The sequence below is a fragment of the Microtus ochrogaster genome, unplaced genomic scaffold (assembly GCF_000317375.1).
Source record: "Microtus ochrogaster isolate Prairie Vole_2 unplaced genomic scaffold, MicOch1.0 UNK1, whole genome shotgun sequence".
In the NCBI taxonomy this organism is placed as follows: Eukaryota; Metazoa; Chordata; class Mammalia; order Rodentia; family Cricetidae; genus Microtus; species Microtus ochrogaster.
Window position 1 is genome coordinate 41,362,726 of NW_004949099.1, and position 23,286 is coordinate 41,386,011.

The 23,286-nt window shown below is 49.3% G+C and overlaps 1 protein-coding gene across 1 annotated transcript in view; it reads right to left on the reverse strand.

Moving 5' to 3' along the window:
* Nucleotides 1-23,286, reverse strand: part of Tead4 (TEA domain transcription factor 4) — an 81,370-nt gene that overhangs the window by 36,409 nt on the left and 21,675 nt on the right. The window contains exon 4 of the mRNA XM_026788071.1: nucleotides 13,325-13,579. Coding sequence (XP_026643872.1) covers nucleotides 13,325-13,579 — 255 coding nt within the window. The remainder of the gene's footprint in view (nucleotides 1-13,324; nucleotides 13,580-23,286) is intronic.

The following is a 23,286-nucleotide window of genomic DNA, read 5'->3' on the forward strand; positions in this document are numbered from 1 at the left end:
TGGTCTCGAACTCACAGAGATCCGCCTGCCTCTGCCTCCCGAGTGCTGGGATTAAAGGCGTGCGCCACCATCGCCCGGCTGGATATATATATTTTAAATTGAAGTTCAAACTTCCTTTAAAAAAGAAGTTTGGAGTCTGCTCAGCAATGATGGCAGATGCCTTTAATCCCAACACCTGGGAGGCAGAGGTGGGTGGTCTACAGAGAAGCTTCAGGACAGCGAGCTCTACACAAAGAAACCTTGTCTGGAAAAAAAAAAGTTCAGGGTCATCTTCAGCAAGGTCAGCCTGAATAATAAGGAATTAGGTTTAGGGGTGTGGTAGATGCACAAGCAAGCAGGGACTCCTGTGATGTCAGCTCATGCATTCAGAGGAAGCCCACCTCTCCTTACAACTATGGGTCACACCACCTACTTTCTAAATAAAACAATTAGCTGAAAAAATGTCACTCAAATCATCCATTAACAGATGTAGGGGTGACTACTGCCCAAGCCACTTGCTTGTGGCACCAAGCAAGACCCAAGGGGATGCTGGGAAATGTCTCTTACAGGCTAGGCCACCGAAGGCTGGCTGAGACCTTCTGCCAAGCCCAGGGAAACACTCAGTGCAAAAAGCCAACATTACCTCAGCCTCCCAAGTGCTGGTATGACCAGTGTGTTACCACCTCTGGTTCCTTAAAAAAATTAGCCAGGTATGTAATTCAGGAGAGAGAGAGGCAGGAGGATCATTTCGAGTTTAAAGACCAGACTAGACTACCTAATAAATTTCCAGGTCAGTCAAGGCTATAAAACAGGACCCAATTCAACAATTAAAAAAAAAAGAGCTGTCAATAATTTTGAAGTAGACACCTTGCTGTGGAGAACTTCCTCCTGCCCAGTGGGGTCTCCAAACCTCTATCATCTCCACATTCCCTAGCCTCCAAAAGCACAAATTCTCCCTTCTCTCCTGGGAAGGGCCATTTTTAATTCCATGCCTAAGGGTTGGTCACACAGTGTCTGTCCTGTGTTTGCTCAGTACGCTGTCCACAACCTTGGATTCCCTCTCCTGTCTCCTTGCTGTTCACTCCATCAAGGCCCTTGCCGGAGGAGATGCAGGCAGAGGTGAGTGCCCTAGCATGGAAGTGGAGTTTCGGAGGGTGTTGGAGCCAAGAGAAACAGTTTCCCTCCTGTCCCACGGGAAAGGTCACTGCAGCCACTCGCTGCATCCAGAACGGTATTATCCAGTTCACACCGGTTATCATCCAATTCACACTGATACACACAGAGCAACCATTAGCTCTTTCTTCCCTTTGACTCCTGTAGTGCTATCAGCAGTACCCAGACACTCTGTCGTATCAGCAGAAGTATTCACATAGACACAGATATGGAAGCCCCAGCTGCGTTTGCATCCCCACATGACATCCCCACACAGTTTTATGCAGTTAGTGTCGTCCCCTCCACGCTACAGATGGGCAGGGTTGGTGAGTTATTCAAGCTCAAGTGACTGAGATTCAAATTTACAAGGACGGGCCTCAGACCCTCTTGCTTTTATTTCTCATTTCTTGTTTATTTTCAAGAGTTACTTATTATGTATTTATTTAAGGGAAAAGGGATGGCTAAGCAGGATGAAGAACGTCTGGGGTGATGGGTGTGGGAGGCAGGAAAACGCTCCTAGAGAGAGAACTCCCAAAGTATGTCAAGCTAGTAAAAGGAATCTTGACCAGAAGAAACCTGCAGGAACACCAGGAATGGTGGAGCACACCTGTAATTTCAGCACTGAGGCAGGAGGATTTTTAGTTGAAAGCCTGACTATACTACAGAGTGAATTTAAGGTTAGCCTGAGCTATACAGTGGTAGGTCTCAAAAATACCTCCCACCTAAAGAGAAAAAAGGGGGGAGGGGATGTGGAGGAAAAGAGCAAGGACAGGATAGAAAGTTCAGATAATTCAGAGGGAGAGAGAGAAAGAGACACATGTCCCTGTCCCAGCCCTGCCACCAGTTGTATAACCTCCGCAGTTGAGTTCATAAGCCAGTGACGTAGGAGGTCATCCTGGCCTTCGGAGGGGGCCCTGAGCAGCTGGACATTGCAATGTGGCAGGTGGTCTTGGCCCACCCCAGAGAGGACCTGGGAGAGGCTGGGAAGGACATCCCCACCAGACAGATGGTGGGCCCATCTGTCAGAGAACATGTGTCCAAGAACTAGCACATGCAGCCTCAGATCCATGGCCCGCCATGGGAAGGAAGGACGGCCCAACAAGAGTGGAATGTCTTGGCCTGACCACAGCCTTGAGGGTGGGGATCTCTGATGAGGAATTAGCACGGTCTTCTCATGACCTCTCTACTTCCCGCAAACCCTACCAGCCAGCCTGGGCCTGGACCTAGACACACTTCCACCAGATCTGCTGTCTTCCTGGAACAGTCACTTCTACGTCCCATTTCCCAGGGCAGGGCAGTCTCTTCTCTCCACACCAGCCGTAAAAACATAAAAACAGCATCAAAGAAGTAAAGACTGGCAGGAAACCCTGACTGGTCTTAGGACTGGAGAGGGAGGGGGAGGGAAATGGGAAGAGGGGAGGAGGTGAAAATTTTTAATAAATAAATAAATTAATTAAAAAAGGAAGTAAAGACCCAGCTGCTTAGCGGGAGGCCAGCGCAGGCAGCCATCTTTCCCCAGACTGTCAGGTCCCTCTCTGGTTGGTACTGCTGTTAATTACCCTATCATATTATCCTGCTATACATTGCTCTATTGTAATGAATGCAGTAAGTTTTAAAAATCAAGATGGGCTAAGAATCTAAAGCATCCACTGAGGTCTCTCCAGAGAGTCAGCCCTTTCTCTGAGTCCTGTATCATCATCCCCTCTCGTAGGCTGGGGCCCAGGAAGGAGAAGCTATGCCCTAATCTGGATGGTACGGGAGCCTCTCTCTCCTAAGATCCCTTGACACCAGAGGGCTGGGGAAGGAGCTTATTTGTCGAGGTGAACACAGCAATGGGACTTAACCCTGAGCTACTACGACCATCATCCCTGAATGGGCTCCAAGACTTGTGGTGAAATCCTTGTTGGCTGGCATCCCCAAGAGCTTGCCTGTCCCCACCTCCACTCCCCAGGTGACAGTTTGGGGCTTCATGTTCCTTGGTTGAGCTCTGCGCCACAGTCCCCATTAAACATGGAGCTGGTGGAGAGAAAGGGCTTCTACTCTCAGGTCTACATCTTCTCTGCCCAGTAAGGCTCCTAACTGTGGGGGGAGGGGAGCGCTCATCATCACAGTTGCCTGGGAGACAGCATCCATGTGAAAAGGTATTCGGCATCACTGAGCATCACTGTTACAAGACACCACCTCACACCGACTCACATGGCTACCAACAGAAAGGGAAAAATAACCAGGTTGGCAAGCATGTGGAAAAACTGGAACCTTCTGCCTCACTGGGGTGGGGATGGTATAAAGTGGCACATTCACTATGGGAAATGGGTTACTACTGTCAACTTGATCTAGAATCTCTAGGCACACCCATGAGGGATTACTTAGATTACTTGCCTGCAAGGCATTATCTTGATTATACTGAGTTCGACAGAACAACCCTAAAAGGGCAGCACCATTCTTAGAGTTGGATGGATGGAAAGAGGGAAAGCCGAGCACAAGAATTCGTCGCTCTTGGAGCTGGTGAGACAGTAGGTAAGGATAGTGTTGCCAAGACTGACACCCCGAGCTTAGTTCCTGGGACACACATGGTAGAGGAAGAGAACCAGCCATCTGTGGGAGCTGCAGGCGGTCCTCTGAACTTCACGAGAGTTCCATGACATGAATGTCACCCTGTGTGGAGTGACCTTTTCGTACACTTGAAGATGTGTTGTTCTCATTGGTTTAACAAAGAGCTAAATGCCCAGTGCCCAGTAGCTAGACAAGAAGAGGTTAGGCAGGGCTTGTGGGCAGGGAGGTGGTACTGGGATAAAGGGAGGAGTCACCAGAAGCAAGATAAACATGCCATACTGAGGAAAGATACCAGGAGCCTCATGATAAAACACAGATAAGAAATATGGGTTGATTTAAATTGTAAAAACTAGTTAGTAACAAGCCTAAGATATCGACCAAGCATTCATAATTAATATGTCTGTGTGTGGTTATTTGGGAGCTGGCTGGCACGACAGAAAATTCCGACTATACTCTCACTGTACCCCTTGCCATCCCCCCCCCCACAGAAACCTGGAGAGATGGCTTAGAAGTTAAGAGCACTTCTGTTCTTCCAGAGGATGAAGTGTCAATTCCCAGCATCCACGTGCTTGCTCTGGACCACCTGGAACTCCAGTCCCAGGAGACCCAATGTCCTCCTTCTGGCTTTCATAAGCAACAGGCATGTGTGTGGTACACAGAAAGTACCCGTATACATAGAATAAAAACTTAATTTTTTTATTTAAAAGTTAACCATTCTCTACTTCTTACTTGTGGATGCAATGTCACCACCAGGTGCCCCAAGCGCCTGCTCTCATGGCTTCCCTCCACAGTGGACTGTAACTTGGAACTTTTAGCCCAAATACACTTTCTCCTTTAAGTGCTTCTGTGAGACTATTTTTCATCACAGCAAAAGAAAATAATAGTAAACATTTTTGTTTGCTTGCTTGCTTGTTTTGAGACACGGCTTCATTACGTAGCCTTGTCTGTCCTGGAAATCCATATGGATACCATGCATACCTCAAACTAAGAGAGTTTTTCCTGCCTCTGCCTCCTGAGTGCTGGGACTAAAGGCGTGCACCACCACACCCAGCTAACCATTGTTTTTAAGAGTTAAACACAAAATCACCATGGCAGCCAACAGTTCCTTCCTCCATCTGCTGGATTCCCAAAGGAGTTGCAGAGCAGGGCTCAGACACCGCCACACTAATGCTCACTGGCAGTGTCCTAACAGCCAGGACACAAACACAGCAGTCCCTTGGTCGATGATGGGCTAGCAAGCCAGACATTTGGGCTAGGGCTGTAGCTCAGAGACAGGTCATGTGTTTCGTAAGGACAAAGTCCTGTCTTCTCTCCTCGACACAAAACCCAAACAAAACCTTCACAAACACTGAAGCAAATGTTGATTCTACCACTCTGAAGCCAATCCACAAAGATTAGAAAGTAAGATAAATAAAACTTGCCTTTTATCCCAGCACTCGGGAGGCAGAGGCAGGTGGATCACAGGGAAACCCTGTCTCAAAAGACAAAAAAAAAAAAAAAGTTATAGAGGCTGCCAGGGCCCAAAATAATGAGCAGTTATAGTTTGATGGGTACAACGTCGACTGCCGAAAGCTATCCTCAGACCTCCGCCCACATGCCATGCACATGGGCACACATAGACACACACAAGCACACAAAATAAATCAATGACGTGTAATTTAAAATAATTATGTTGTGTTATGCAATGCGGGTGTGTATATCCAAACGCAGAGGTGAGACAAGAATGGCAGATGTCCTGCTCCATCACTCCCCACCTCACTCCCTGGAGACAGGGTCTCTCAATGGATATGAAGACAGGCTGGGAAGCTCTGTTGACCCTCCTGTCTCTACCCACCAGGCACTGTGGCCACGTGTGACATTTTACACAGATGCTTAAAATTTGAACTCAGATCCTCATCCTTGCACAGGAAGTACTCTTACCCACTGAGCCAGCCCCCCAAACTTTTAAATATAATAAAAAGCTGTGACTATATTTAACAGTGTTGACCATTGTCCATACAAACAGCTTAACAGCCATATTCCTGCCATGAAATAAAGGAATTCAAAACACTCCTGTCAGAGCTGGCCATATCACCAACACATTCTACAGAAGAGAAACACAATGTTTAGCAAGGTTAAGTCTTGCTCCAGATCACACCTGCCATCGGGGCGGCATAAGTAGAAGAATCTTCTTCCATAGGCCTCTCGAAGCCAGAAAAGGGCGGTGGCCTCAGAGGACCATTGGAAGAGCTGGAAACACAAAAAGTAACAATGAAAAGGGCAAAAGCCCCAGGTTCTCGTTAGTTTTTCATCAACTTGACACAGCTAGAGTTGTCTGGGAAAATGGAACTGCCACTGAAAAAAAAAAATGCCCCCATAAGACTGGCCTATACTCATGGGCTGGTGGTCCTCAGTTGTATGAAAAAAAAAAAAAAAGGCTGAGCAAACCACGAGGAGCAAGACAGTAAGGAGCATCCCTCCATGGTATCTGCTTCAGTGGCTTCTCTTGATGACGGACCGTAACTTCTAAGTCCACTAAGCCCTTTCCTAAGTTGCTTAGCTGCAGCAATGGACGGCAAACTAAGACACCAGGAACTATGTCATGGCATTGACACAGTAGGATGCCCAGTCTTCCAGGCTGAGCTCCCAGTCTCTGCCCCATCCCTCAGTAAATAGAGTCTTGACAAGAGTCCAGCCCTAGGCTACCAAGGTCTAGCCTTGTAACAGGTGTAGCACTCATCTCTAAATGAGAGGATCTTCCTGATAGGGTTCTGTTTAGCTGCTCCACTTTGGTCTCTCGAAGCCACCAAGCCAAATCCTACCTGTGAGCTGGTGCAGCACCCCAGTTCCTTTGCCTAGAGCACGTTTGCCACCCCCACCCCCAGATCAGGCTCCACTTCCTTCCAGAAATGTCCAAGACAACCCAGCCTTTTCTGCTTTCTTGGCTACACCCTACATGCCTGTCTGGGTCACTTGCAAACAGTATTTCTCTTGACTATCTCATTAACATGGAGTCATGGAGGACAGAAAGCCCCCCGACCCCCACTCCAGCTAGGTTAGAGATGGATGCTTCATAAGACTAACACGCCAAGGATACAGCACAGAAACCAAAAGAGACAGGGAATGAAAGCAGGGGCAGAAAACTTCAGTTGTGCAGAGCCACCTCCAGGTAGGTGAAGGCTGGGACTAGAAAAAACAGATGCAAACGATTCAGGAGCGCGCTAGCCTCAGCGAGGAGGAAGAACGATGGCCACTTGGTAAAGCTGCTAAGAAGAGGAAGAAGGGAAGGGGCAGAAGGAGAAGGGGGGGGGGGGGGCGGAGTAGAAATGTCACTCTTTCCTCCCTACCTCTGTTCCCAGGGCCCAGCGGCCGAGCTGGCCGAAGGAGGTCAGGAGTAGGATGGGCAGTAACAGAGTGAGGGTCACACAGTGACAGGGCAAAAGTGAAGGCCGGGAGCAGTAAGCAGGAGGTGAGCTCCCCAGGCATGGGAGCTGGTCCAGGAGAGATGAGAAGGGTTCAAGTCGGGGGGCCAAAGCCAACAAGTATCGGTGCCTCGGCTCAGAAATAACAGGTGCTAATCCGTGTTGCGGTTCTGCGTGTCATCTGCATGTCTGCCTGGCTCTGGTCGGTGGCTTCTGCTCGGGTGTACGGTGGCCTGAGCTGGTAACAGGCCTAATCCCTGTCCTCAAAACACTGAGGCCACTGCCCCAGCTCTAGGATCTGCTGTCAGCTGACGACGGGTCCCACTGGCTGGTCCACTTGGGAGATGATCTCCCCAAGCAGGAAGTGTAAAGACAGGCCTCTTGGGCCTGCTGGCAGCTGGCTAGGGGTGAAGATAGCGCACCACGGGTCCCCCAGGGAAGATGAGAGGAGCAGAGGAGCACAGCCAGAGGCAGAGGAGGTCTGAGTCAGCCTCCCTGGGGGCCTGCCCCACACACTGCAGTGAGCTCAGAGCTATCTATACCTCCCAGCTGTGCTGGCTGCCCCCAAGCTGGTAAAAAGAGACCAGGGTAAGCCAGGGTCTGGCTCACAGAGAGACCTCCCTTCATGCAGGCCAGGTGAGTCATCAGATGGAGCAGGACGCTCCTGTCCCCTTGTCCAGAGGCTGACCCACCTGACCCAAGGCCAGGCAGAGTTCAGAATGAGGGCAAGAGGTGGTGGCTGCTAGGCTCGCTCTGCTCACTACCTGAGAGATTTTCCTAACCCCCACATCTTTACATGTAAAGTAGGGAAAGAATTGGCTACCCACAATCACTAGAGAAATCTAAGTATCAGCTAAGAGATGAGGTATGATACCTATGTGCGATGGATGGAAATTCTGACACATATAACACGAAAGTAGGGTGATAAGTGGAAGGAGGAGGAGGAGGAGGAGGAGGAGGAGGGAGGGAGGACGAAGGAGGAAGAGAATAAGGAACTACTGTTTAAGGGGTACTGAGCTCCACTCTGGGATGGTGGTTTCTGCAGTTAAGAGTGTGGCGACCTCAGCAACAGTGTGAATTATACAATGTCACTAAACCTACAGCAGCCAAAGACCCTGGGCCACAGAGCCAATTAAATTCATTTTTAGTGTGTTTTTGTTCATGTGTGTGTGTGAGAGAGAGAGAGCCCATGTGTGTACACATGCACACACATACATGGGCATACCTGGGGTGTGGTGACAGATACATGTAGACCTGGGGTGACTTAAGGGTGGGCACATACATGCCTTGGTGTGCAGGTAGAAGTCAGAGCAGTTTTGGGGAACTGGTACTATTTTGAGGGAGGGGGTCTTTCTTGTTTCTGCTTTTGAATGACTGCCCCCATCTTGCCATAGGCGAGCAATTACAGATGTAGTCCAGTTCATCTGACCATTTGTTTTGTTTTGTTTTGTTTTTCAACAGAGGGTTTCTTTGTGTAACTGCTCTGGCTATCCTGGAACTTGCTCTGTAGACCAGGTTGGCCTCGAACTCACAGAGATCCACCTGCCTCTGTCTCCCGAGTGCTGGGATTGATTAAAGGCATGTGCCACCACAACCTGGCTTTCATCTAATTATTTTTAAAGATTTGTTTTGCAAATGCAAACCCACAGGCAAACATTAGGCAGAGCTTGGGGAATCCTGTAGAAGATGGGGAGAAAGGATTATAGAAGCCAGAGGGGTCACAGACACAAGAAAACTTACAGAATCAGCTAACAAAAGCTCACGGGAATTCACAGAGACTGAACAGACAACCAGGAAGCCTGCATGGGACTGACCTAGGCATTCTGCATATATGTGACAGTTATGTAGATTGGTCTTCTTGTGGGACTCCTAACAGTGGGGACAAGTGTTGTCTCTGACTCTTTTTGCTGGCTTCTGGGCCCCTATTCCTCATACTGAGTCACCTTGCCAAGCTTTAATGAAAGGTGCTTAGTCTTACTGCAACTTGATATGCCATGTTTTGTTGATATCCAAGCAAGGCCTGTCCTCTTCTGAACAGAAATGGAGGAGGAATGGATGGGGGGGGGGGGGGCATGGGGGAGGGACTAGGAGGAGGGAAGGAAGGCTAACTGCAGCTGGAGTGTAAAATAAATAAATATAGCTATAGCCAGGCGGTGGTGGCACACGCCTTTAATCCCAGAACTCGGGAGGCAGAGGCAGGCGGATCTCTGTGAGTTTGAGGCCAGCCTGGTCTACAAGAGCTAGTTCCAGGACAGGAACCAAAAAGCTACAGAGAAACCCTATCTCGAAAAAATCCAAAAAAAAAAAAAATATATATATATATATACATATATATATATGTAAGTATTTTTAAAAGATTTGTTCTATTTCTACTTTATGTATATGAGTGAGTGATCTCCACGTGTACTGCATGCATGCCTGATACTACCGGGGTCTAGCAGAGAGCTAGAGTTTACGTGAATGTTGGGACCTGATCCTGGGTCTTCTACATGAGCAGCAATGCTCTTAACAGCTGAGATATCTCTCCAGCCTTCCGTGACTTTTTAGGTGAGTTTCAGGGATCAAAGAGGGGTCACCAGGCTGGTGGCAGCAAATGCTTTTTACTTGCTGAGCCATCCCCCTGGCCATTGTTTTTTAAATAAGAAACGTGTGTGTGTGTGTGTGTGTGTGTGTGTGTGTGTGTGTGTGTGTGTGTGTGTGTGTGTCCCATGTGTACCGGTACCCACGGAGGGCGGAAGAGGGCTTCAGATCCACTGGAACTAGAATTACAGGTAGCTGTGAATTACCTGATGTGGGCGCTGGGAACCGAACTTGGGTCTTCTGAAACAGCTCCTTCTTTTTTACAGACAGGGTCTTGTGTAGCCTAGGCTGGCCTCAGACTTCTGCTTTTCTGGAGTGCTGGGTACAGGCACGGGCCACTGTGCCAGTTAGTTGCTATGCTAACTTGACACAAGCTAGAGTCCTCTGAGAGAAGGGAGCATCAGTTGAGAAAATGCCTCCTTAAGAAAGGGCTGTAGGCAGGCAAGCCTGTAGGGTATTTTCTTAATCAGTGATTGACAGGGAAAGACCCAGCCCATTGTCAGTGAGGCCACCCCTGGCCTGGTGGTCCTAGGTTCTATCAGAAGCAAGCCTTGTGGAGCAAGCCAGTAGCCACTCCCCCATGGCCTCTGCTCCTGCCTCTAGGTTCTGGCCCTGCGTGAGAGATGTCAAAATATAAGTGGAATTAACCCTTCCCTACTTGCTTTTGGCTAGGTGTTTCATCACAGCACAGAAACCTATGGCAGTCACCATGCCTGGCTGAGTGTACTGATTGTGCGCATTCTGGCTTCTCCCCAGGGCCTTCTCAGTTCCTGCAGCACCTGCCCTCTGCGGAATGATTCCTGAACTTCGGCTGCTTCTTTACACAGTGATTCCTTCTCAGGGTCCTTGCATATTCTCTGAATGTGTGATATTTCATCTGTATTTTAATAAATAAAGCTTGCCTGAAGATTAGAGAGTAAAATAGCCACACTGGTCAGCCATACAGACCAGGCAGTGGTGGTACACACCTTTAGTCCCAGCAGCCACACTAGTTTACCATAGAAACCGGGCAGCACATGCCTTTAATCCCAGCACTAGAAAGGAATATAAGACAGGAGGAGACAGCTCTCAGCTCAGTCCCATTCTGAGGGTTCATGGAGGCAGGCTCACCATTTCGGTCTGAGGTGCAGGTAAGAGCCAGTGGCTGGCTGCTTGCTTTTCTGATCTTCAAATTGAACCCCAATATCTATCTCTGGGTGTTTATTATTTGTGCTACCCCAGTAGGGTGCTGACGGAACTCTACAGTCATGCTATCTCCCCCCACCATCACCCCTAGCTGATGATCGCGTCTACCTTGCTCTCCACCCAAAGAGCTCATAGTCCTGGGGCAGCCGTGGGAGGATGCCCCACAGAACACACCGCCCCCAGCTGGCATCTTATGGGTGCTCCATAGGTCAGCTTTCTCCTTTAGGAAGCTCCCCTGAGGAAGCGCTCAGGACAGGGGTTGCCATCCTAACAGTATCTGAAAGACTCTGGGCACTGAGGGAGCAGTTTTAACAGTCTGAGGAGTGGAGGGGGGGAGTGGATATGACGTGAAAGGTTCTTACTTTTCTTTTTTTTTTTTTTTTTTGGTTTTTCGAGACAGGGTTTCTCTGTGGCTTTGGAGCCTGTCCTGGAACTAGCTCTGTAGACCAGGCTGGTCTCGAACTCAGAGATCCGCCTGCCTCTGCCTCCTGAGTGCTGGGATTAAAGGCGTGCGCCACCACCGACCGGCTGGTTCTTACTTTTCCAAAGGAAAAGGAAGGAAAGGCTTTCTTTGGTCTCGAGGGAAAGACTACATGTTAAAAAAGAGCTGTAGCCGGGCGGTGGTAGCACCGCCTTTAATCCCAGCACTCGGGAGGCAGAGGCAGGCAGATCTCTGGGAGTTCGAGGCCAGCCTGGTGTACAAGAGCTAGTTCCAGGACAGGAACCAAAAGCTACGGAGAAACCCTGTCTCAAAAAAAAAACAAAAAAAAGACGAGCTATGAGGCTCTATAGCCTCCCAGGGGCGTGGCTGGATTTCGGTTTAGTCAGCTGAGGAACACTGAAGAGTGACACCCCCCCAGAACTACAACCCGCAACTTCAGCACAGGCCCACTTTGTAGTGTGTGATGCTGGAGATGGGACCAGGGCCTATGTATGCTGAGCCAGCACTCCACCACTGAACCACACCACAGCCCAGCACAGGAGCTGGTTTAGAAACAGGGTTTTGTGGGTACATTAGGGAAGCTGAGGTCATGTTGGACTAAGACATACCCTAGACCCAATGACTAGTTTCTTTTTAAGAAGGCAAGAGGAAGGCTGGAGAGATGGCTCGGTGCTTAAGAGCACTTACTGTTCCTGTGGAGGACCCAGCTTTGGTTTCCAGCACCCGCACGGCAGCTCACAACCATTGGTAACTCCAGTTCCAGGGGATCAAATGTCTCTTCTGACCTCCATGGGCACTGCACGCATGTGGTGCACCGATATGTACTCAGGCACACACACATACACATAAAAATAAATGTAATGGGTTTTTAATTAAGTTGTATGTCCACATAGCACCTTCATGTCTGAGGCATGCGCACCGGTTAAAGAGGCCTTCTCAAACCTTTGGGTATCCACCCGTCAACATATGATGTGTTTCCTGCGGGAGAAGATACCTGAATGAAGCCAGACCCAGACCTTGCAGCAGCTGTGCAGTTTTGGTCCAGCTTTTACTTTCCCAGAATTCTCTCCTCCAAAAGTCAATATGCCTCACACAGGCTGCTAGTCCTCTAGCGTGACTGCTCAATGTGGTGTTCCACACCCAGGTCACTCAAGAAGCTGGAGGAGGTGGATCCTCACAGCCTGCCTTAGAGAACAGTTAGCTGTGCGTGTGTGTCCCCAGTCTGCATACATGGACCACACCTGCTGTACCCACACCTGACATCCACAATGCTTGGCATGTACTGGACTCACGAAGGAGGGAGTTGGAACAAGGGAGGAGGGGGGAATCCTATCCCAAAAGAATCCCTTCATCTTCCCTTCCCTTTCTTTATTCCCTTCTTTCTGTGGTACTGGGGATTAAACGCAGGGCGGTTCCTCACGTGAGGCGAGCGCTCTACCATTGAGCGACACTCCCAAGTGAAGTGCCCTGTTCTTGTCACTCTTTGTATCCAAGGATGACAGCATGGAGACCAAGCATTTGTTCATGATGATGATGTGTGTGTATGTGTGTGCGTGTGCACGTGACGGGGAGGGAAGAGGGAAAAGGGCTGAGGGAGAGAGGGAGGGAGGAAAAGGGAAAGAGGGGGAGGGAATTTTCAGCCTGCCCTGTGGAGACAGTCTATTCTACCCACAATGATCTTCATAAAATTTTCAGACAGGCGGCAGAGGCACACACCTTTAATCCCAGTATTTAGGAGGCAGAGGCAGAAGGATCTCTGAGTTCTAGATCAGCCCAGTCTACAGAGAGTTTCAGAAAAACCCAGGCAAACAAACAAACAGGAAAATTTTTTCTACTGGCGTGCAGTCTTCTCAGACCACCCCCACCCCCACCCAAGCTTCTCTCACTCAGGTGCTTGGAACTCAGAACAGAAGGAAGCGCTGCACACCTAGTAGAAGGCACCAAGAGGTCATTTGAAGGGAACCCAAGGTTACTGTATGCTTTCCACTGAACTACAAGGCCAGCTTCTGCCCAGCTCTGACAAGCGTCTTACCGTACATCTTGCCTTCGTCCGACAGGATGATTTTGCGGCGGCCGCAGGGTGGGTAAATGGCCAATGCCTCCTGGAAGCTTTGCTCGATATCGGGACTCCACACACCCTCTGCATCATTGTCGATGGGCTTGTCCAGTGCCTGGCTGCCCCCAGAGATGCTGCTCCCCTCGGGGGAGTCCGGAGAGCTCCACTCGTTGGAGGTAATGATGCCGGCCTTGCCCTCCAAGGCTCGGCTTGGAGGAGCGCCCGTTGGACCTGTTAGAGCCGAAACAAGGCAAAGGTAAGAGGTGGAAGAACTGTAAAGGCTGCAGTGCACAGGACGCCCAGAGTGTGTGCCAGTACCAAACCAGTTACTCGGGGGAACAAATTAAAAGGTCTGGGAGTTCCGGAGTCAGGGAGGCTTAAACTGGTTGTTTCCCCTCAGCAGACCGAGCGTCCAAAGGGCCCAATAAGCACAAAAGACCCCTCTAATTATACCTCTAAGAACACACCCAGGACTGTGAAGTAGGGGGACGAAGACACAGTGACAGATTTAATCTGACACCAAATGAACACTAGGCAAAAAGGATCTTAAATAATATGGAGGAGGTGAAACAGTGCAAACACCATGAGAACAGTATGCAAAATCTTCAAAAATTTAAATGAAGGCCAGGGGGTGGAGCCCAACGATAGAGGGTTTGTTGAGTGTGCTTCAGGGTTCTAGCTTCAGCACTACCAATAATAATAATAATGATGATGATGATAATTTAAAATTATTAATAATAAACAATAAATTAATAAATAATAATTATTATAAATGGGGACTTGTTGTCCAACAGATACAGAGTGTCAGGCTGTTGTGCAATAATGTGAACATGTTGCCTCTCTGGAGCCCACACACAATGAAAGGTGGATGGTGGGCTGCTGTAGCTCAGTGACAGAGCCCCCACCTAGCAAGGACACGGCCCTGGGTTCAAGCCCTAGGTGCACCAGATATAATTCCAGAAAATGAAACAAAGCAACAACTAAAGAAAGCAGGGAAACTTCCTCAGCTGATGAAAGATTCGAAAGATTCTGGAACCATCTTAAGTAGCATAACTTCAAATAAACACAATACCCAAAACAAACCTTTAAAGCATCCAGGATGAAAATGGACAGATCAGCTACAGCAAAAGAGCCCACAGTGTGGAGATGGAACCCAAGGCCTCTTGCATGCTAAGAAGATGCTATATTGACCCCAGTCCAGGAAGAAATATTAAACTAATAATGGGTCTCCCCAGCAATACTAAAAGACTCAAGATAATCTATCTTCAAGCTGTTGCAGAGGGCAGCCATCATCTCAGAACTCAAACCCCAGCAGAGGAGTTGGGGGATGGTTCAGTGGGTAAGAACTTGCTGTGTGTGCTGGTCTGAGGACCAGGGTTTGGATTCCTAGACGCCTGTGTTGAAGGAAGTGGCCCGTGCCTATAATCACAGCGCTCCCACTGCAAGCAAGAGGAAGAGGTAGGACAATCCTTGGAAAAAAAAAAAGACAATCCTTGAAACTCGGGAGCCAGGTGGCCTGATGTAAGTACACAGTTGGGACCAAGACACATGACTCAAGCCAGAGAGATGGCTACGTGGGTAACGGCACTTGCTGCATAAGCCAGATGGTCTGAGTTTGGTCCTCAAAACAGCTGGAGGCTGTGGTAAACACCTGTGGTCCCAGCACTCCTACAATGGTTTGGGAGTCAGGGACAGGGAAAAAGCTGTTGTCTGATCTCCAAGTGTGTCCCACAGCACCTCTCAGGCTACACTCACACATAACACACAACTGCACACACACACACACAAACACGTGCACAAATGGTAAATAAATCTTTAAAAGGAGAGGCTAAAATAAAAAAATAATAAGATTTTTTTTTTAAAAGGAGTCATGGCTCAGGTTAAGATCACTGGTTCCAAGCCTCAGTACCCACATGGCAGCTGACATGTAACCCAGTTTCAGGGGATCTGATGTTTGCCTCTGGCTTCTGCAGTCACTAGGTACCCAGGTAGCACAGAGACACACATGCAGGCAAAACACCCATACACACGAAAGTGCATGCTGCTCTCGCAGAGAAACCTGGTTCAGTTCCCAGCAACTCCACACCAGCTACTCACAACTGCTTACCTACAACTCCAGCTCCTGGAGATCCAGTGCCTCTGACCCACGTGGATATCTACACTCACCTACATAGACACACACAACTACATATAATTAAAAAAAATAAACGTTTTTAAAAATAAGGAAATGTGCTGAATAATAGATTTTTGTCAACTTGATACGCGTTGACAAAATACGAGTTGACATCAGAGAAGATGGAACTCCGGCTGAGAAAACGAGTCCATCAGACTGGCCTGTAGGCAAGTCTGTGGGGAATTTTCTTGATTAGTGATTGATGCAGGAGAGCCCACTCCACTGTGGGTGGTACCACCCCCGGGCAGGTGGATCCCTGCGGGTGTATAAGAAAGCAGACTGAGCAAGCCGTGTGGAGCAAGCAGAGAAGCAGCCCTCCTCACGGCCCCTGCTTCTGTTCCTGCCTTCTGCCTCCTGCTTGAGTTCGTGCCCCGACTTCCTTCAATGATGAACTAAAACTGTAAGCTGAGACAAACCCCATCTTCCCCACGTTTCTTTCGTCTGTGGTCTTTATCACAGCAAGAAACTAAGACAGGGATAAAGGAGGTATAGGGAAAATACAAAACTGCTACTGACATGAAGAGAAGATAATGCACAGAGATTGAGCAAAGTGTCTGGCAGAGACCTGAGGACACCAAAGCTAAGGCTGACAAATGGCTCAGTGGTAAAGAACCTGCCTAGCATGTGAGGCCCCAAATGCCAACCAGCACTAACAGAAGCTATGGATAGCTAATTTAACAGCGAGACCACATTTCTGAAACATAAATTTAGTATATGCACTTGATAAAACCGAAGTCTTTCACCATGGTGTTGGTGGCACAGACCTTTGATCCCAGCACTCAGCAGGCAGAGGCAGGCAGATCTCTGAGTTCAAGACCAGGCTGGTCTATAGAGAGAGTTCCAGGACAGCAGGGCTATACAAAAAACCCTGTCTTGAAAAACAAAAACAATAAAACCTAAGACCTTTCTACAAGAATAACTATTTAATAAATAAATAGTCAAAAGTGATAGAGATGAAAGGGAGCTGATTTCTTCAGTCTGAGCAAAGACATCTTTTGAAAACTTACACAAAGAGGACTCTGGCTCAAACAATGGGAACAATAAGTTAAAGATAAGAACAAGGACGCTCACTTTGAGGACTTCAAACCCTAGGAAAGTCAGACAGTGAGGGCGGGGCAGAGGCAGGTGATCTCTAAGTTTGAGGCCAGCCTGAGCTACACAGGGAGTTCCAGGACAGCCAAGGCAACACAGGGAGTTAAAAAGATGTTCAATTTGTGGGAAAAATAACAAGAAAAACACAAATTCAGTGAAACTGTGATTTAAAAAATGTCTACAGGGTTTTTCACAAAACCTTAACAAGCAGATCCTGAGATGACTCTCAAGCTCCCTAACACGGCGGTTAGCTCTGTTTTTTTGGTTTTGGTTTTTCTCTTCTGGCTTCGTGTCGTAAAAGGTGGCCTGCTGTGTGGTGACTTCACTCCTACAGCAAACAATGTGTTTGTGTAAATCACATTATTGCTCGGGACCTCACCCATACAATCCAGGGACCTGGGTTCTTCCTGCGCAGGCAGTGTCTGTGGACCCCATATTTCTCCGCGGGCCTCCAAGAACACCCTGTAAATACTCAGTGAGGACAGCGTTCCCACAGTGGTCAATGCCCAGGTGCAGGTGCCAGGGCTAGAGAGCTGATTCAGGTGAGAGCTTCTTACTTCACAAGCCCAAGGCTCTGGGTTTCATGCCCCACCCCCCGCCCGCGAGGGGTAGTGGGGGTGGTTCCAGTCTGCTACTACAGGGCTTGCCTCCCAGTCATTGCTTAGTACCCTGTGTTTAGTAACCATTGTTCTTAAGCGCCAAGCCTGGAGAGCAAGATCTGAACACATAGCTTAAGCCCTAATGATGAAGATTAATATCTGACTGTGATTAATTAACCTTCTAAGGCATAAGGCCCCACTAGGTTTGGTGTTGGACTTCATCTTCTCCAATGACCTGATGCAAGCGCAGCTCTGAGTTGGGTGGAGGACAGGAGAGGAGGGCTAGCCCTGCACCTTCTCATGTGATGCTCACCAACACCCACTGCCACCGCTGCCAGAGGAGGTCATCTTTGGACCCCGCCCCTCCTCAACATTGCCCTTTTCCTACACTCTGAACCTGGGCCCAGTACAGCCCAGAAGAACAGGCCTGGAAGAGCTAGAAACCATTTGTACCAGACTGCGCCACGGGAGAGGTTTTCTGAGGACCTGAACTCCATGTTCCCAAGATTGGGTCTGTCCCAGAGAAAGTGGGGCAGCAGGTCACGCAAGGCCCTAGGACATGGGATTCGTTACTGCAGTGAGCTGTCCCTGGCCCCGTGTGGCTGTGGTCCTCCTGGTCCCCTGTTGTGACTGGCTGGCCGCTCCCACCCTTACTAGGCAAACTGCCCACACAAGCCTGCCCTGTGTGGTCAGAAGAATGGGGTAAGTCAACCCCAGCCCAGAGATGTTCTCTACTCCTCCTGCTCCTCTCCCAAGTGACCCTCCAGGGACTGCCAGGGGAGAGGTAGAGAGCGAAACAGATGGCACGGCTGCCCAGACCATGTGCTGTAGCCAGAGAAATAAAAATAATCTCGGGCTTGACTCCCAGGCCCTGGCCTGGAGGCTTCTAGCTCTCTCTCGGCCCCACCCAATAGCCACCAGATGTCCTGCTCGGGACAACCAGGCCCAAAGAACACTCTACCCCAAGGCCCACAGGTGCTGGCCATGGGGGAAATTCCAGAAGAATAAGGAATTGGGGTTGTATTAGGATCTTCCTAAGGCTCAGAGCCCTGTGCTCTTCTAGAAATAAGACAATGAAAATCCGGAAGAGGAGCATGGAGAAGCTGCTGCTGGGGGGCATGGTGTGGGTAGGGGGCAGTTTGACCGAGAAGGCAAACCAAACCCCGCTGGGAGCTGGGGTTGTAGCTCTGAGACCTCTCCCACATGACCACAGAGATCTCTTAGCCCCGCCTCACTCCCCCAACCACCAAAGCACACAACACAGTACAACATGTTGGTGTGACAGGCCAGCCCTGGGCTGTGATCTCGCTTGAGCTTGCCTGTCGTTCCCCAAATTGGAGAACACGGTTGTCACCCAGACATTAGTGTCTGCCCTGCTCCTGGCTTGGTGGTAGGAACTTAGGCAGTCGGGATTACTCTTAATGAGTTGACTCTGCCAAAGGTTCCCTTTCTCTAGGCCAGGACATATAACACTGTTATTTCATAACATGGATGTTCTTCTACATACGATGGGATAATTCTGGAAAACTTATTAGGCAGCCAATAACACCCGAGTGAAGAAGGGGATGGTGACTGATGCATGCCTGTAGGTTAGATTCTGGAGCTAAGGCAGAAGGACCGTGAGTTTCAGGGCTTTGAGAAACCTTAATCTCTGCTTCTATCAATAGAGAAGAGCGGGTCCCTTGTCCAGAACCTCACCAGCATCTGCAGCCATACGATTATTTTTTGGTTTTTTTGAGACAGGGTTTCTCTGTAGCTTTCTTTGGAGCCTGTCCTGGAACTCACTTTGTAGACCAGGCTGCCTCAAACTCACAGAGATCCACCTGCCTCTGCCTCCTGAGTGCTGGGATTAAAGGCCTGTGCCACCACCACCCGGCTAGTCATCTGATTTTTTGATGATAGCCGTTCTGATTGGAGTAAGATGGATTCTCAAAGCAATTTTAATTTCTATTTCCCTGATAGTATTGACATTAAACATTTTTTCAGGTTTTATTTTATGTCTGTCAGTGTTATCCTAGATGTATGGTATCACACAACATGTGAGCCTGGTGCCTGCAAAGGTCCGAAGAGGATGCTGGGTCCCCAGAACCAGAGTAACAGATGGTTGTGAGCTGCCCTGTGGGTGTCGGGAACTGAACCAGGTCCTCTGCAAGAGCAGCCAGCGCTCTTAACTGCTGAGCCATCTCTCCAGTCCCTCAGTGGGACATGTTTGTTTCTGCTTTTCTTAAGAGTACTAACATTAGGGTTTCACTGTGTAGCCCTGGCTAGCCTAGACCCTCTATGTAGATCAGGCTGCCCTCCATCTCATAGTGATCATCCTGCCTCTGATGCCCAAGCGCTGGCATGCAAGGCTTGCACCTCTGCTTCCTGCCTACATACTTTGACACTATGACTTTGTATAGCCCATGAAATCTAAGCCGTGCTGACCACACCACAACCAAGTGGCTGGCTGGACACTGTGGCTCGCTGCTGCTGCCCCACATGACAAATACATAGCGTTTATCATTAGCCAGGAAGATGGCAACACTCAAGTTCCAAAGAACAGCTTCTACTGAATGTACCTCGCTTCCACACCATCGCAAAGCAGAAAAATCACATGCCGACCTTTGTACACTGGGGGCTGATGTCAATATGTAATCTATAACCAGCTCCCATGGTCCCAGGCAAACAGGACATGATAGAAATTGAAACTCATAATGTTTGCAAGACGTGCCTGGTGTTACACAGAAATGAGGAGAGACTCTGGCCACTCAGAGCACAGAGACAGAAATGGTTCCCTCTGGCCTCCTTTCCAGCCACTGACTCTAAGGGCTTTGGAGGTGTAGGTCAAAGGTCCAGCCACACCACGACCCTCGTTGCCTGTGGGCTCTGATATCAATCGCTAGTACAGCCCCTGCTTTGCAGTGACTGACCTGTGACTGAAACTAGGAAGGAAAAGAAAACCTAAGACTTCCTTCCGGGAGATCCACCCTAACCTAAGGACACACGAGGCGACAGAGTGGCTGCAGTAATTCACAGTGGGGGCAAGCTGGGAATCCCCTTCAGAACAGAAATCCTCCTCCAGGCGGGGAGAACTCCCAGCATGCTTTGATGACCCAAACAAGAAATAACAAATACCCAGATACTCTGCCTTGATCTGATCCAGCTGCGGCCAGAGAGACACTATTTGGGACAGGCCTGGCCCCACCTAGTCTGATGGCTCCTGGCTATTACCTAGCCCTGGCTATTCCTACCAGACTGGGCTCTATATACACTGAGCCCACAGTCCACTCATCCAGAGGCATTATAAAAACAAGATAGTCCTGGATACATTCAAGGAGGAGGATAGGGAAGAGGCTTGGAGCCTTTGCTACTCTGACCTCATCTCAAAAAGAAAGAAAATTAGACAAAGCATGGTGACTCACACCTATAATTCTAGCACTAAGGAGGCAGAAGCAGGAAGATCACAAGTTCAAAGCCAGCCTGGGGCTATCAGTGAGTTCCAGGCAACCCACAGATACAGAGTGAGACCTTGTCTCAAAAATAAAAATTAAAAAATTGGTCGGTTGTCAGTGGCACACGCCTTTAACCCCAACACTTGGGAGACAGAGGTAGGCAGATCTCTGTGAGTTTGAGGCCAGCCTGGTCTACAAAGGGAGTTCCAGGATAGCCAGAGAACACAGAGAAGCATTGTCTGGGGTGAGGGGTGGAAGAAAAGAAAAATTACCCAGCATAGCGATACAGGTTGGTAACACCTGCACTCAGAAAGCTGAGGCAGGAGGATTGTCACAGGTTCAAGGGCAGGCTAGGCTACATTTTAAGACCCAATCTACCACCACCAGCATCCTACCCCCCCAAAAAATAGGCTGATACCATGCTTACCTGGCACCTAGCATACACAAGGCACTGGGATCAATCCGCCACTTTCAGAAGGGAGGGAGGAAATGAGACAGAAGAGAAAGTCTCAGGCTTGTTTGAGACCCACCTCCACAGCCCAGGTCCCCTCCTCCTCCTCCTCCTCCTCCTCCTCTTCCTCCTCCCCTCCCCTCCCCTCCCCCCTCCTCCCCTACTGAATCCCAGCTTCATTCCCTGCTCAGGGCAGACCTGTCCTAATTAAACTCCCGCCAGAAGTCAATCAACACACCTCATCCTATTCTGAAGGGAAGCCAGGCTAAGGTGGAAGGCAGTAGGAGTTCCAGTGTGACACACAGGCTCAGGTCCTCGGCCCGGACTCCAACTTGTAGCACACACTAACACACCACCCTTGGCTTTGGCAGGTGAGGCCTCTGCCTGCCGCCTTTGGTCCTCAAGCTCAGCAATAACATTAGGCCAGAGAGGAGGCGGTCTGGGTGATCAGTGCCAGGTTAGAGAGTGACTACCCAGTCTCCCGGCATGACTCTGTCCCAGTACACATGGCAGAGGAGCCTGAAGAACTGGTGTCTGCAGAAGGTGCCTAGGACACTGAGGGCCACACTCTGCCCTGAGAGTGAATGACCTTAAAACTGACACCACAGGGAACCATTTCCCAGACCCACTAGCTGCCAAGACTGGACTACGTACTTGATTACATCTTCCCTCACCCCGATACCCCCTCTGAGCTAGTAAGGCCCAGCCCCTCGCACAGCTGGAGAAACTGAGACACTTTATGGAGCAATGTTGTGCTCAGGTCTCACAGCCAAGTGAGTGGCTGCCTAGGCTGCAGGCTCAGAGGCTCTTCCTCACAGAAAGTCACCAAGTGGAAGGGGATGAGGTCTGACCATGGCAGCAGGGAAGCAAATCAGGTGTGAGAAGGGTGGCCCACTAGAGGGGCTAGACAAGTCTCTCTCTGCACAGTGGGCTTGTCCTGGTCTTTTTCAGTGTAAAAAAGACACTGTGTCTGGCTGTGGACAAAAACCATTCCTGGAAGGAGTTTGTGTCTGCAGAGACTGATGGGCTGATTGGAAATTCATTAGTGGAGCAATCGGAATTTTGTAGGTTCAGAGACTAATTATTTTGGTCTCATTCTGGCCTTCTGGAGCAGTCATGCCTTGGCCCCCCTCTGTATCTCAACTAACGATTTGTGATAATAAAGAGAAACCTTCTAGAAGCATTAACTTAGCGGAAGACTAGAGTCTGCCAATCCACAAGCTAAGAGCACCATCACAGAGCAGCTCCCCCAACCCCTAGTTCATTGTACCCGCCTCTGTGATGCGCCCACCAATGCGTTTCAAACACGCCCTGACTTGTGATTTTTCTTTGTTCTGTAAAAGTATAGAAAATATGTGAAATTGCTTCCACGTCGGAACACAGAATTCGGGGTAACTTAAATCTGTGTTCCCGAGCCATGGTCACTAAGCTCTCTCTTATTCCCTTTAAGATGAGAGCTGTGGTTTTTAGTTGACATGGGAAAGGGCTCTGCTGCTCCCTCAGCCTCTGAAGAAGCCCTAGTAGGGAGATGCTGGTCGCCAAGCTTTGTGTGAGAAGAAACAGACCTGCAGAGGGGACCTGGAGTTGTCAAGAACCAGGTGAGGACATTGAAGCCCTAAGAGGGGAAGTGACCATCAAATGACCACAGAACTGATTGAGGCTGGACTGGAATCTGAGCCCTGGGCTTTCTGCCTTGCAGTTAGCACAGCCTGGATCCGGCTCAGCGACTAGAGGGGATGTACTCCCTGGAGGGAGAAGAGCAGGTCCCAGCCAGGGAAAGCCAGGGAAATCTCCCTCTTCCTAGTTGCAGGCCTCCTCGGGTCTGTGTTCCAGTCCATTGCCTTCCTATGACTTATTCAGGATTCTGTAAGGAAAGGCCTGGAGAGGAGGCAGGAGAAGGAACTCAAGGTCATCCTTGGCTACCTAGAAACAAGCGGTATGAGCATACACTACATGGCAGGCACTGGAGACAAACCCAAGCGAGACATGGTCCTGCCTGCCAGGCCCTTCTGTCTGGTGTGTGCAAGGTGAGAGGCCAGAGTCATCTAGAAAGATCAAGTGCACTCAGTCCTCATAACCAGTCTTCAGGTTTGTTTGTTTTTTTTTAATTTATTTATTAAGGATTTCTGCCTCCTCCCCGCCACCGCCTCCCATTTCCCTCCCCCTCCCCCATCAAGTCCTTCTCCCTC